We start from the raw sequence: 16,398 nt of genomic DNA, 5'->3' as shown, positions 1-16,398 counted from the left end.
ACAATGCTGAGTATGTCTAAAGTACCATGAAATTCTGTGTGAACAGAACTCAAATTTTTCAAGTGTAGGAGTTAAATTTATTTTGACATAGCTCATGAAAATGTTTCCAAGCAGTCAGGATTGTGTATCTGTGAGTCATATGGGGTCAGCCTTGTGCTCAGATGATCATTACACTTCCTGTGAGAACCAGCTCCACCTCCTGGATTGAAAGGAGCAACACTTCCCTAGGACAAATCTGCAGAGCTGCTGTATGGTCATCTGTGTATACATTACATGTATGTGATGCAGATGGAGCTTCTGACGGAGCTTCTGGCGGAACTTTTCTAGCTTTATCAAGTATAGACTAGGGTATAAACACTGCTTGTGTAGCAATGCAAGTTTAACCAAATAAAGGGCCTCTGTGCTGATCATACTTATTTAGAAGCAAGTCCTGTAGGAATCTGTTCTTCTGTTGCTAAGTAAGAAATAATATGCAGCTATAAAACCTGCTTGAAATGCACTATGCAGATGTGCAGTTTCTGGTTTGCTATAAGTAATAAAATTTCTGAAAATTCAGTTGCAGGAGAGAGAATTCTTTATCTGCAGCAGGATCTCCCTTCTCACCTGTCTAGGCTGGGAGGGGCTTCTCCAGGGGTTCTTCACTGCCCTCTACCCCTTCCCAGGCTGGGGTGGAGGTGGAGCAGAGGAGCTGTGATGTTGCTCACAAAATGGGAAGAGTAAGAAGAGCCACACTGAGCTGCCTGTGTATCTTTTATAGTTGTTGTGAATGGCTAGCCAACTACAAAAACAGTTTCTCCTCCCTTCACACCTCAACTGCTAGAAGAGGGCCTCATCCTCCCTGATTGAACTAACTTCGTTAGCTCTAGACTGAGTCTTTCCTGCATATTTATACCTCCCTCTGGAAATACTCACTACAGGCGTCTGGCAAAGTGGGTATTCACCCACGAAAGCTCATGCTCCAAAACGTCTGTTAGTCTATAAGGTGCCACAGGACTCTCTTGTCGCTTTTTACTGAGCTGCTGGCTTCTTTGTGCTCCCCTCTCCCCTCCTGTCAGAAAGGTGGCAGGTAGGTGAGGGAGAGAGCGCTCTGCCTGCAGCAACCCAGCCTGATCAGCTTCTCTATCGCAGGAGACAGGGAAGAGGGACGGGCAGCTAGTTGGCGAGGGATGCCCTCCTGACCCTTCCCTGCCCTCCCCCAAGGAAGAGCTGAAGCTTCTTGCATCTAACTGAGACTAACTCCAACTCTGGCCATAATCCCCTCACTTACAAAACTGTTCTTGAGTTGCCAACACTGACATAATGTTAACGTTTAGACAGGCAAAGTTAAGGTTCTCTTTCTAATTGTGTGTTTACAAATTAAAGTATTAATTGACAGCTTTCCAAATGTCTGCATATTCAGGTTGGTAATTATAACTTTGTTTCACAGGTGTTTTTGTAAATTTGAAATAATTTGACGGCCTTAGAATTAAATTTAACAGTGTTTTTGCTTTGGAAATTTAAGTTTCCATAAATTATGGTTGTGTTTTTGTGCTCAAAGTAATGTTAAGGACGGGAAGTGTATTTTTTCATTAAATGGGAAACATCTGCACTCTCTCATCCTCTGGCCCAGTCCCACAGGAAAGTGTGGAGAAACTGATTGGGACATGGAACAGAGTGATGGTGATTGAGAGAATGAAAAGAGCCTGGCCCTAGATAGTGTAGCAGGAGCAGGACTTGGGAGAGGCCACCACCGGCTTGTGTTAGGAGTGAGAGTTGACTCAGGACAAGGCAGAGAGGGAAATGAAGATGGGGAGGCATCAGAGGAGGAAGAAAGCGGTATCTGGGGCTTGCAGAGGAGAGTGACAGGATTTTGCATTGGAAAGGAAAGGATTGTTGAGGATGAGGCGCCCAGGGAGCATGTCAGGGAGTGAAACTGAGGTAGATGAAGGAAACTAGGACCAAAGAGAAGTAGGGAATCTGAGGGGCAGAGAGTGCATGTGGTCTGGATGGGGAAGAGACTGTGGGGATGGGAGAGGGAATGGCAGGCAACAACCTGAAAATTGCATGGGTGTGGTGGCTCTGGACTGATGGAGGTGGTGAATGAGAGGAAGAAGCTCTGAGGGCTGAGGGGTAATGTTCTGAGTAATAGGATTGTGAGGTAGTAGGAGACTGCAACTCCAGCAATTTTATGAACTCTATAGGGCTGGATTTCCAGCCCTGCAATTTCTGGGCTGCAGGGGGAGACTGCAGCCCAGTCCTTCACAGTTCTTAAACTGTGGAGTCTCTGGAGCAGGTATTACTGTAGTTTCATGATCATGAAAGGGATAAGGGGAGGTGTGAGGTTGGGAAAGGTGATCCATAGGACAGTCTTTCCCTTACCTGAGGTTTTCAGAACTCCCAACAGGGGCAACTTAACTATTTCACTCCAGGCGATGTAAGGAATAAATCAACAGGAACACAGCAATTCAGTCTGATAAGATTCATGCAAGTAAGCATGCTCTAACTAACACTGCCGGTTTTTAGATTTAAGCACACACAAGCATAAGCAATAGGTTTAGAGCATCCCAAATATTCACTTAACATCTGGAACGGTATTGAGTAATTAACAGCAGGTTTGCAGTGGCCAGTTGCTCACCCACCGGGGAGAAGAGGTGTCAGGAAAAACATCTCAAGATGACTTCAGAGAACTGCTCCCAAGTACAATCTATTAGCTAATCTTCTATAAAACACACAGGTCATAATGATCCCTACTATATCATCACTTTTCTAACTTTCCATAAACTTAATATCAGAGACGTCTAGACTCAAAGTTTTCCAACCACCAAGGTTTTTAGTCTCACTTGTTTACTTGTTTGTCCCCTCCTCCTGTTCTGATTAGCAGAAACTGTAGCTAGTTTTGACCTTGCTTCTAAAAGCCTGTCTCCAAATTAACCCTTAAGTACATGGTGTTCTGTTTCATTACTTCAGAGCGGCCCAACGCACACAATATGGTTGCAATTAGCTTGATCACATTCTGGGGTATATACACCTCAAATCCAGGGCAACTGTCCATAAGACAGTCTTTCCCTTAAGAGGTAGTCCATATTATTATTATTGTTGTTGTTGTGTTTGTTTGTTTTATTTTAATTGAGAATACGTTACCTGATCTAGTTGGATCCTTTGCCTGACGAGGCTTTTCACCAGCATATTAATTTTTCTGTTAGTATGGCATGCCGCCAGTTTTAACAGCACTTCGCCCCCCACAGTAAGAGCAGGACTTCTGGCCTCCTTGGGTTGTTCCGGATCTTTCCATCAGTTGGTTATTGCAACTTCTATCTAGTTAGCTGTCAGAGAACACTTCTGCTTGGCTATAATCTATTTTTGAACCTGGTTAGGGCTGCCATTATCACCTCCCATCCAAAATATCACTCCCCTGAAAGAAATTTTGCAACTAATAATTTAGTTCTTGCTAAAATGGAAAGCAAAATAACAGGTTAGAAAACCTAAATGTGTGTTTTAGTGTGAGGTATACTTTAGCCATATTAATTGAATACAAATTAGTGAAGACATTATGACAATGCACTAGTATTTATTAGTGGCAAAAGAAAACCCTAGAAATGAGGCTAAAATAAAAATGTGTATTTAAAAATATACAACAACCTGTCAAAATACAGAAAATTCTACATATTGAAGGTATCTAGATTTGGATTATCCCTGCTAAAGTAAATAGAGTGCATGTCCATTTACTGTCATGTCCATTTACTCATCTCTAAGACCTAGTGGGCAGATTGCTTCGTTATGTGGATTAATTATCCCTGTCATGGCTGCGTAGCTAACCATGCTGTGATGTCCATTGCTTACAACATATCATTGAAGTGCTGTTAACCAATATAACTAGGGCCCTACCAAATTCACGACTATGAAAAACACATTACAGACAGTGAAATCTGGTCCCCCCTCTCCCCACCGTGAAATCTGATCTTTTGTGTGCTTTTACCCTATACTATACAGATTTCATGGGGAGACCAGCATTTCTAAAACGGGGGGGTCTTGAGCCAAAAGAGTTACAGGAGGGTCGCAAGGTTTAGGGGGAATCAAGTATTGTCACCCTTACTTCTGTGTTGCCTTTAGAGCTGGGCAGCTGGACAGTGGCACCTGTTGGCTGGGTGCCCAGCTCTGAAGGCAGCACCTCACCAGTGGTACCACAGAAGTAAGGGTTTCAATACCATACATTGCTCCCCCCCCGATTCTGCGCTGCTGCCTTCAGAGCTGGACAGCCAGAGAATGGCAGCTGCTGACCAAGAGCCCAGCTCTGAAGGCAGCACCTCACCAGTGGTACCACAGAAGTAAGGGTGTCAATACCATACATTGCTCCCCCCCCCCCACATTCTGCGCTGCTGCCTTCAGAGCTGGACAGCCAGAGAATGGCAGCTGCTGACCAAGAGCCCAGCTCTGAAGGCTGCAACCACCCTCTACAATAACCTTCTGACACGACCCCCCGCCCCCTCCATCTCCTTTTTGGATCAGGACCCCTACAATTACAACACCGTTAAAATTTAAGATTTACAATATCTGAAATCATGAAATTCACAATTTTTAAAATCCTGTGACTGTGAAATTGACCAGAATGGACCATGAATTTGGTAGGGCCCTAAATATAACTGCACATTCTGCAGCATCTTACTGCAAAGTAAAATTGAGACTGGAGTGTAGAGGAAAGTGTTTCAGACACTGGAGAACTGCTGTTGAAATCCACAGCTGCACTGATTTTTAAATGAAGACTTTTATCATTTTAAATGCATGTAAAATACTTTTTCACCTTCATGCTTGACTATTTAAATGTTAACTTGAGGAGGCTTCTTGTTTATGCTCACATAACTGTATCCTGGACTTATTAAACTCTGATGCAGAAGGCCTAAGTTAAAATTGATATCAGGTTAGCAGAGAGCTCCTTCAAGTTGCTGTTATACCTGAACGTGCTCACTGTTCTCTGGCTACTATAAATCATTCTGCTCATTCGGAGACATACATGGTGATACCAACTTCTGAATCCCACCACGCTAACACACGTTTGTTGCCCTTTAAGCAAGACTTACTCCCCCCCCCACCACTTTCCCTCATAGTCCTCTTTCACTGTCCCTTCTCATTCCATTTAAATGTTTAGATTTAACGAGAATTTGGAATAATGGGTCTCAGCCAGAGTACAGTATTTGCATATTGTATGATTACTGAGCTATACCATACAATGATAATGCAGATCATATGCTGAGTGCAGGTGAACGCACATCTGAAAAATAAGTGTATAGTTGCTGCTCAGCTACTATACAGCATTCCTGCACTTCAGGTGATTCAGACAATCTCATTTTAGTACAGTGATAGGTAGATAGAGAAAATACTATATAGCATATTGATTTATTAATATTACATTAAGCAATCAAATATAGATAGCTGAGTGCCTGTGCTGACTATTTTCACAGGTGACTAATGACAGGGTCAACAAAATGATTAGATGCTGTCACTTTAGACACTACTGAAGCTGTTGGATTTTTTTTTTATGGCTTTATTCCTGAAATGTACATCTTTTAACATTAGAACTTTAGCTGAGTGAAGACTTTATTTGCTCTTTTACTTTCCTTAAAATGTATAATTTGTCATGGTAGGCTTTGATCAACATCAGTACACTTTTAATATGTTGGCTATATTTACATTTCTTTGTATTGACTACAGCTGCATTTGCAGTCTTGTTTAGTTTTGAGATTTTCCAAACAGCTTAGTTCAGAAATATTTTTTCCTAATGAATAATATGTTGTACTGTGAGTTATTTCTTGGATAATATAAGGCAATTCATTTGCTTATAACTATTTTTTGTATTAAAATATTTATTGTAAATATTTCTGATTTTACAGGTAGTGGTTCAATTCCGGATTTCTTTCGCATTATGAAACGACAGTTTACAGAGGCAGAGTGGAGCGTAATCAAGTCCATGAATAATGAATGGATTCAGCTAGATATGTTTTATAGGCACTGGGTAATATATTTTTCTTTTTTAAAAACACAAAGTATAATTTCTCAGATAACACACTTTATCAAAGCAGTACATAATGTCATGATGTAAAACTTCATTAGCTGCTCACACAGATACAATTATCATTAGATTACATCCTTGGTGCCTCAGGATATCTGTAGGTGTGCAAGATGGTCTGTACTGCAGCTGGAATTCTTAGGAAGAACTGTGGATGGCCTTATGCATACATGAAAGTACGGTGGAGAGGTTCCTGGTTCATCCAGCAGAGGACACAATCTAGCCCTTGATAATTTCAGAATTGTAGGTCATTTTGTATTTATATATGCATTACAGCACCATGGATTTGTACTGTTCCTACAGATGAGTAAACTGCCTGTGGATGGATTCTGTGCTTAGTAATTATACCAACGTAAATCTGAAGTAATCTCAGACTTACTTGTCTAAGAATAGAATTTATTTGACCCACAGTTTCTGCTCACAGATGACCTTTCAGTCTAGATTGAGTGATATGCTACATGTAATTGTTGTGTTGTAGGTAACAATTTTAGCCATTAAAAGCAACAAATGTGGATTAAACATATGTCATTCTGTATTTTAGGCACTAAAGGAAAGCTTTATAAAGGCCATTGGGATTGGAATAGGCTTTAACCTGCAAAGGATTGAATTTAATGTCTCCCCATTGCAGCTGGAAGTAGGGAAGGTTTACAAGGAGACAAAAATGTTGTTGGATGGAGACAAGGAAGAAGGGTGGACTTTTGAGGTAAGAAATCTACCAACAATTTCTGTAATATAATTCTATCACATCCTAGTGAGCAGGCTCCCTATACCCATTATAACTGCTTAGAGAAATCCAAGCCTCTGCTGCTCTGGATCCCTGTGGTGGTTTCATGCTCCCAGAACCTCAGCAGACTGCAGCACTGATTCCTTCCTTGGCCTCTGGCATATTTTCTTGGCTCTGACTGTCTACTACCGCTTCTTGGAAATGGGGCTCCTCAGCCCACCTATCCCAGGCTTCAGGACGAGCACTTACTCCAAACTACTCCAGTTACTTAAAGATACCCCTCTCCCAGATTTCCACCCCAAAGGTGTGACACTTCTGGTTCGCAATTTAACTCTGTCTAGGGAATGCAATGGTTGTGAAACAGTTAATGTACAGAGACACACTTTGTTCAGAGTTTAACACCTTTATGCTCTTTTATGCTTAGAGCACATGTGAGTACATATCATACAAAATAATAAACACCTGAAATAGCAATATCCCTCACTTTCTATCTCACCCTTTCTTTGTCAGTCCTTGGGCAACATCTGGGTTTAGGAAGGCAGGCAGGCTGGGTGTCGTGGCTCATGCAAGCTGTGTGCTAGCTGGTCCCTCTCCTTCATGAAGTCCATCCCAGCTTCAGTGACCTTGCTTTTTCCTTCCCCACCCTTCTTTCTGACTCCTGTTCCTGTACATTTCTTTATCTGAAACCCTTTCTGGTCACCTGGCCTCCTTTGTTTTACTCCTCGTAAGTTTCCACTGCTCCTGTCTTCTGCTCTCCTTTCAAAGGAATCAACTAAACTGATTTTTCTAAGGATGCAGCACATCCACTGTCCCATATGTTTTCACCTGAACAGGGTCACTTGCATTATGGCTGCACTGCAGCTGAGACATGCATCCCAAAACAGGCAGATAGCCTCACATTAGCTCTGAGTTAGCATGCTAAAAATAGCAATGTGGATATTGTAACAAGGGCAGCAGCTCGGACTAGCTGCCTAAGTCCAAGCCCACCTGACCCTCTGGGTCTGAGCTCGGGTGTCCTAGCCTGAGTCACCACCCATGCTGCTATGTCCACACTGATATCTCTAGCCCAATAGCTAGAGCAGAGCTAGTGCAAGTCTGTCTACCCAGGATTGGAGGCATATTCCCAGCTAGAGCCCTGTGCAGGACTAGTGTAGAGCCCTGTAGTGGGACTGGGGTCCTGCAGGACCTGTTGCCATAATAGCAGGAGTAGTGGGAGTGAGATTAAAGAATAGTCCTGTGCAGGGCAGATATACTCTAAATCCCAAGCTCCTTCTGTAGTATCTGGTTCATATACATTACAGGACTTGTCAGCTGTGCTGGACCCATATGTATGTAGGCACTCATGACAGTAAATTTTTCATAGTACAACTTCACAATATCAAATCATTAGAATATAAACTTTGAGCACTAATAGAATTTTTCATGATGGTTTGAGGAAAAATGAATAGATACAGAGAGAAAAAGAAACAACAACTATTTTTGGTGATCCACTCCCCTCCCTCTCCTAGAGCAAGAGAGACAGACTTCTTCATCAAATACCCTGTTAGCCTTGTGAAAAACTCTCTATGCTGAGGAGGAGACCAGGAATTCATATCTCACTTCTTATAACACCTGAACTGTTTCCATTTTGAAGACATTACCTGCAGCTTTGTAAATCACGTGTGCGGGTGGAGTTTGTTTTAAACAGACAACTTCTGATATACATCTGTTTTAAAATTAATTATATATAACAAGAATGAATCTACCAGTATAATTTTAAGCCTTGTGGGGTGCCAGCTGGCCTCTTTGTGTTCCTGACATGCAGACAACTGTTTTTGTGCATTTTTAATGACATTTAGGCTTGCACTTTTTAAAAACTCTCCTTTTGCCAATCTGTACCTACTGTATAGTGTATCCTGGTTTCCAGAGGGTCATTAGGTCAGGGATTCATAGTAATCTGAGCTTTATATAAATAGGAAAAATCTTAGAAAAGATTGTGACCAATTTTGTAATATAATTACTTCCATGGTAGATCTAACAATATGTAACTAGTGTTCTGCAGTAATTTGCTTTTCATTATTGTACCACAATATGACTGTTATTTTGTAACTATTGCCAGTAGATTGTGTCTGTCTGGGGATCTTTCCTTTTCCCTTAATTCACCCCCAACAGTATACCCTTTCAAATAGGTGGGGGGAGGAGGGGGAAAGAGAATTTATTTTTCAATTTCTTTTAGTCTTTTCAGTCCCATTAATCCAGTTAACTATCAGCATTAATTAAAATTAGATTGAAGGAATAGTTAGTTTCAGCTACCAATCTCCAGCCTAAAATTAAGCACTGCTTTTCCGTTGTTTTTTCTTCACTCTTGCATTTTTCATACTTTCTAAATGACATCTTGTTTTTGCCAACCTGTCCCATTCTCTCCTCAGCTCCTTTCTTTCTTTCATTTTGAGCCCCATTTCTTTATAGATAGAGGGCTAGGTCTCACTTTTTCTTTTGGCTATGGTAGAATTTACTAATTATTTGTTGTCCTCGATACAAACTCTTAAAATAACCTTTTAACTGATAGCCTGTTGTATGGACTTGAGAAAAATCTAGTGTGGTGTTCAAATCATTCAAGTAAAAGTCACCTGGCAGATGGCATATTGGTGTGATTTCTTACTTTGTGGCTTCTGTTGTATTGTTAAACTGAATCAACATCCTCTGTCAAATGAAAAGATATTTGTTAGAGAAATTACAGCTTAGTTTATTTTCTCTTATAGGAGATATCTGGGAAAGCAACGCTTGTTCTAGTCTGGTTATTCTCATGGTGTGGGTGTTCTTTATTTAGTCCATTTTTATATCAGGTATAATTTATCAAAAATACAGAAGAAAAAGAAAGCTTGTGTTTTTTTTTTTCATTTTATTTAAATTGTGCTCTTTAGTAATACCTAACATAAAAAGCTACTTGGGAGCATAAAGTCAAGAATAAGTGGAGATCTCTTTTCTACTCACAGAAAAAAGTCAAGAAAACCAGAACTTTCTTGACTGAAATATCCAGTGCCTCATGCAGAGAAGGATCTTCCCTTTTATCTTGAAATACATAATATAGTCTGACCTACAAGTAGAAACCCACCCTGGATACATTGGACCTAACTGTTGCCTTGTGTTAAACCTTCCATTTCTGAGCAATGTCAGAGAAGATAGCAAAAAGCTGCCTTCAGGTTCACCTTAGTGAAGCCAATATCCTAGCCTGACATAAGCTGGATTCAGGGCATGGAATGGAAATCTAACTAGTGGCGCAAATGGATGATTTCTTGCTGTTGATGGATAAAGGACAGACATTCATTCTAATTCTCCTGGACCTCTCTGCAGCTTTCAAGGTAGATAAAAAGCAATACTTTTTTGAAAAAAATTGATTTTGTTGTTTCAATTTTTTCTTTTGAACATAAACCGGTTTAAAACAAAATCTGAGTTTAACATGAAGTATGTTAAGGCCTAAACTAATTATTATAATCTCATAAAACATTTAAATAAAAATAAATACGCTGAATTCATGAGCTTCGATCAAAATTGATCGAAAGGCTGCTGTTCTGTATAAAGAAAGAAGCAGAGGACTGAATTTTGAGGTCAAGCTTTATGGCACAAAGGTCAGCCTATGTAATTTACAGTAACTCCTCACTTAAAGTCGTCCTGCCTAACGTTGTTCCATTGTTAGTTGCTGATCAGTTAGGGAACATGCTCGTTTAAAGTTGTGCAATGCTCCCTTATAATATTGTTTGGCAGCCAACTGCTTTGTCCACTGCTTGCAGAAAGAGCAGCCCTTTGCAGCTAGCTGGTGGGGGCTTGGAACCAGGGTGGACCAGCAGCCCCCCATTAGCTCCCCACTCCTCTAAGTTCCCTGTGTGGCAGCCGCCCAGCAGGCTATCAATTGCTGGCAGTTCAGCTGGCCCTCCCCCCACCCCGCCATGTGCTGCTCCTGCCCTCTGCCTTGGAGCTGCTGCCGGGAGCCTTCTGCTTGAAATGTACTTAGAGTGGGGTCAGTGTACTTAAAGGGGTAATGTGCCACACACACACACACTCACACTCTGCCATGCTGTCTCCCCTCCCTCCATTCATGCTGCCTTGTAGAGTATGAGGCTACATTAACAACAATGGGTTAACCCTTGAGGGCTCAGCTGAGTTCTAGTTCATCATTTAGCAGTAAGGCATTCCATGGGAAATATCCCACCTTCTGACTTCACCTCCTCAACCAAGTTTCACAATCATCATTGCTGTGTACAGTGTTAAATTGTTTGTTTAAAACTTATGTTGTATGTGTATATATGTCTTTTGTCTGGTGAAAAAATCTTCCCTGGAACCTAACCTCTACCCACCCCCCCATTTACGTTAATTCTTATGGGGAAATTGGATTCACTTAACATCATTTCGCTTAAAGTCACATTTTTCAGGAACATTACAACATTAAGCGAGGAGTTACGGTAGTATACTGTCTCATTTACAAGAAGTTTAGATGAGTAGGAACTTAAACTCCAGTCTCTTAGGCATATTTGAGTATTTTCCCAGGCTGACCTGAAATCAGTTTAATTTACTGACAACAGTTAATCCCTCTGTTTAATAAATCATTTAGTTGTGAATGTGAAACATATTTTGATAAGAGAATTTTATGTATCCAAAACATTTAAATATTGTTTTATTTAATAAATTCATATACTGTTCTGTATTTAATTAAATTCCAGTTACCATCCTAATGGAGCTTGACACAAATCATGACCAAAAAGTTTAATATTTAGTAAATAAGCAATAAATCATTCACCATTTTCTAATACCCTGAAAATGTACAGTTAATAAGCATCTAAAAATATTAAGGTGTATAATTGCTTAAATAAATATTTATAGTGTACTCTCCTAGATAGCGAAGTACCAAATGCAAAAAGGAGATGGATTTATTTTCTATTACATTTCATAGACATAAAAAAGCCCTTGAAACAAATCAAGAATTTTCTCAAAATAAGAGTGAGGGAGGATGTAATTGCTAAAAACTAAATCCATTACAGACCAAAAATTTTGAAAATGGGATTGCCGGTGTGGAAAAACGTGCCAACTAAGTCTTTGCTTAAAAGTCTGTGGTTTCTAGTTAATCAGCTCTATGAAGAGATTAGTTCCCAAACTAATATTTTGTTACAAAGCAACATTGGGCTACACAGGAATCACAAGCAAATATAAATATATCAATCTTGATGTGATTTTTGTGGTGGGCTTGATATATGTTAAATGTAAAAGTTACATGCTTTAATCTCCAGTGTAAAAAAATAGTATAAGCTTAGTAAAATCTGCAGGTGGAAAACACAAATGTCTACACCTGCATTTCCAAAGTGCTCCTTACTGTTACAATAACTCCAAAATGAAACCTATTATAAACACTCCTTTTAAAATTGCCTATGGACTTCAGAGGATTCTGTTCTTAGAAGTTCTTAGAATATATATATTTGTATAATTTTCTAAATGTAAAACCCTTCCTGCTATGATGTAAAAAAACTTTTGATACAAGACTCCCCTTTTTACAGATGTTGAGTTAGCATAATCCCTTCTGTTAGCTCATACTACAAATACACTCCCTATAGTCTTTCACCAGCCAGAAGTATTACTGATCTGTTTCACAGTTGATGGCTTACGTACATCTCAGGACTTCTTGAGCTTCATCACAGGGCTGCACTCTGACATTCCCCAGGGCACGCTCTAGACTGCTGTGTCCCTTAACTCTCCACTCTGGGATGCCTTTTACACTGCTTTGCTGTTGAACAGTAAACCCCTCCTGGCTCTGCCTACTCACAGCCACCAGCATGTAAAGTCACTCCCAGCTGAGTATGTGAATGCTATGCCTAGCCATCCATGAATTACATATAGGGTGACACCTGCATATCCCCAATTCCAGCCTTGCTCCCCAGAAATGTGCATCTTGTACTGTTCAGTACCCTCCTGGACAGTTTAAGCTCATAGATAGTCTGTCATTCCAACATGATTATGTACCAGCCTTTGTTCTCTCAAAGAGAGGTTTCCCAAACACTTCAATCAAACACACTGATTTAGATAAAGCAATAAAACAAGTTTATCAACTAGAGAAAGATAGAGTGATTGCAAGTGATTTCAAGTGATTGCAAGTGGTAAGGCATAAAGGTCAGAATTGGTTACAAAAGAAAGAAAAGGATAAGCGTGCAAGCCAATTCTTAATCTTTACTAAGATAATAGGTTTAAATGCAAAAGGTTTGTCTCAGCATGAGCTGAAGTACATTTCACAGGCTGTCCCCCTTTCCAGCCTGAGACCACTCCCCCTTTTGTTCAGTACTTTGAGTCGTCATTGTCATCATGAGCCGAGAGATGGAAGAAGGGTAGCTAGGGACATTTTTTTCCCCCTGCCACGGGGTCACTCACCGTACTGGCGCCTCCTGCTGGGTATTGTGGGAATTAGCTCTGTCCCAGCAGGCATGCTCTTGGTTGGTGGTGGCTCTCCTGTCCTCGCCTCCACCTGCAGACCCGTTATGGCTCCTTTTTCTCGGCATCTGCCTCATGGCACAGCCCTCTAGCCATGTCACCATGCAGTTTCCCCCCTTTCTGGGAGACTCCTTCAAGAGTCCAGCCACTCCTTGCAGCAGCTTGGCAGTTCACAGCCGGGCTGCTCCTTCAGCAGCTAGTGGAGAGTGTGTATGTGGTGGTGGTGGGGGGGAAACGGGCCCGATCACTACTCTGGGCCTCGGCCCAGGGCCCCTGCAAACAGCAGCTTCCTGCTGCCTCTTCCTTCCAGCTCACTGGGCCACTTCCCCGCAGCCTCAGTTCCTTTTGCTCCTGCCTCTGGCTTCAACTCCTTTGACCTCTTCCCAGGGCCTTGAGCCTGTAAGTCCTGGCAGCCTGCCAGGAGCCATCTAGGAAGCTGGTCTGCCCTTATTGGCACTTTCCCCTGCAGCCACTCCTTTGGCTGCCTGCTGCTCAGCCTCCCTAGGCTGGTTTTAACCATCTCAGGGCTGGTCCTATTGGGTTCAAGGAAGTGGGTGGACGCCCTGTCACATTCCCCCCCCCCTTCTTATCCTCCAACCTTTTTTGTTGGAAAAATTCTTGATGGGCTCCAAACTGTCCTTCAGATGAACTGTAAATTTCATGTTTACTGTTACCCTGCTGGTGAATGTCCGATTGAGTGATAGCCCACTTGACTTTGTTGATACCTGTCTGGGATTGCCAGTGTGTCTGTCTCTCTGAAAACTGGCTTGCGGGTGTTACCCAGAACTACAACATGTTTCAGTAACAATCATACAGCAAAATATTGTAATTTTACGTGCAGCGATGTTACACACACTTCAACCGGATAATAATATTCAGCAGATTATGAATTTTCAAATGTCTCCTAAAGCATAATTTGTACAAAATATAACCATATAAAAGTAGTGAACATGTGGTACGGGGTGTCATTTGGGGTACAAGGTGTCTCTCACACACACAGAGGACCAATTTAGAATTTTCTGTGTTGATCTTATTTGGTTTGTCTTATCTGCAAAATAGTCTGAGAGCAACCAAGACTTGGATTATGCTGTCCAGGTTATTTAGTTGGTTTGCTATTGAGAATAGCTCTGCAGGCTATGGTTTTGTGGCTGCAGTGACAGAGGAAGAGAAGGTTCACTTTGCTTCCCTTACTGTAGTGGCATATTCGTGGTGCTAGTGGTACTGTTTGGCAAGTGGATGTATGGTGAGATTTAATACTGACACTCTAGTGTTCTGCCTGTGCACTTCAGCTAATGTCAAACATCAGTGAACCTTTCAGTCCATACACCAGAGATGATGACTTGGGACCGAAGTGTCTGCATTATGTACTGACAATTTGTTGACATTTTGGCCTTGTGTTTGTGTAGTTTAGCTTTTAGGGTCCCTTTACCCTGGATTTTGTACTGTTTAATGAGGACCTTTTTCCTATTCTGTTGCTTTTTGGGAACATAAATAGCTGAGGGATAAGGTCTCGTGTATGATGGAGCGATTTAGCTTTTGGCATTGCCTTCTACTGTTCTCTGTAGAGTGTTGCCCAGATTCCCTCCCCCTGCTTTAAGGACAGTTCATCCAAATAAAAATTGACTTCTTACCTTACCAGTTTTACTGTAGGTACCTGTCCTTTAATTAGATATTAGTAAATATGCTTGTTTATTCTTTTACAAGGTGGATTGATTTTAAATCAAAGTGATTTAAATCAACAGTTTTAATCATAATTTAAATCAACAAGCAGGAAACCTTGATTTAAATAATTGATTTTAATCTTGTTTTGTATTTGTACTTTAGTTATTTTCCAAAGAAATTTGTTGGTAACCATAAAAATATGTTTATTTGCAAACAAATATAGCCTTTACATTAAATTTGGTACTTTTGTGCCAACTAGGAGGATATGCTATCTATTTATGCAACTATATCTTACATGTATACATTAATTATGAACTTATACATTTATTTCAGCAACTATATAGCTTAATTTACATTTATTCAGATTCTTAATATTTACTTGTTAGAAAATGGTAAATGATGCATTTCTCATTTACTAGTTAATTTTTTGCTTATGATTTGTGTCAAACTGTTTGGATAGAAATTCAAGTTAAATTAAAAATACACACAAAGAGCACTTAGTTTTATGTAATAAAACTGATCTTAAATGTCCTGGGTAGATAAAAAGGTTTATCAAAAATGGTTTGCATTTAACCGTGATTTATTAAGTAAAGGAAGCATTATCTGTAGCTAATGAATTGAGCTGATTGTTTCTGGTCACCATTTCATTCAAGATTTTAGAACTAGCAGATCTCACCCTCTCACGCCTAGTTTTTATTTATAATATGGAAGAGGAAAGTAAGATTTCCTGTTTTTTCAGCTCCCAATTGGTTTCTTAACTTTGAATGATGAACTAGTCATTAAATTGAATTAGCTGAATAAACTGAAATGAAAAAAATATTCTTTCTGCACCTGCAGAAGATGCTACTGCTATCAAAAGCTGGATTAGCACTCAGCAAACTCTGGTACCAGGCGCTTAGCCAGTGACTTCCACCAATTCAGTACTTTGACTTTCTTTAAAACTTCAGCAGCAAACATGTACTGTTTAATACTATTTTTTATTTAATTTAAACTATTTAATATATTCTAATGAATAGGATTTAACATAAGTTGTCAGTTTCAACTTCAGTTTTAAATAGATTTATTTAAAGTAAACTCCTGTATTTAATTTAAAAGTAAAAAAAATCTGATTTAAATTAAATCCAGTTTTTCTTTTTAAAAAAAATCATTGATTTTTATCCACCTTGTTGTTTTTTTTCTGTTAACTAGAATTTAAAGATACATTTTTGAAGTGCTTTCTGCATGTGGGAAGAGATAGAATGTTTCCAAACTCAGGTACAGAGGGGGGAATACCCGTCTGTTTGCACAGATGGGAAACCACAGGGGGAAGAAAAAAAAGCATCAATTAAATTATCTTTTGAATCAAGCCCGAGCGTTCTTGGTAAATTCAGAAATGATGTTATGTGTAATAGAAACAGCAACCTCTTCAGGGAATAAGTAAACAAAATAAGGGGATTAAGAGAAAAATTGTTACAATAGCATTTGTTTACAATGACAAAAGCCTAATTCTGCCATTCTTAAATTGAATAGTACTTTGTTGTGG

At 40.1% G+C, this 16,398-nt stretch overlaps 1 protein-coding gene across 2 annotated transcripts in view; it reads left to right on the top strand.

Annotated features, from left to right (window-relative positions):
- The window catches only part of AASDHPPT (aminoadipate-semialdehyde dehydrogenase-phosphopantetheinyl transferase), a 50,294-nt gene that overhangs the window by 24,738 nt on the left and 9,158 nt on the right, over positions 1 to 16,398 (top strand). For both annotated transcript variants that reach the window (XM_045018801.1, XM_045018806.1), the window contains exons 3-4: positions 5,865 to 5,986; positions 6,582 to 6,743. In XM_045018801.1, the coding sequence (XP_044874736.1) occupies positions 5,865 to 5,986; positions 6,582 to 6,743 (284 nt within the window). The remainder of the gene's footprint in view (positions 1 to 5,864; positions 5,987 to 6,581; positions 6,744 to 16,398) is intronic.

This window comes from Mauremys mutica, chromosome 1, assembly GCF_020497125.1.
Source record: "Mauremys mutica isolate MM-2020 ecotype Southern chromosome 1, ASM2049712v1, whole genome shotgun sequence".
In the NCBI taxonomy this organism is placed as follows: domain Eukaryota; kingdom Metazoa; phylum Chordata; order Testudines; family Geoemydidae; genus Mauremys; species Mauremys mutica.
This window is presented reverse-complemented; position numbering and strand designations above follow the sequence as displayed.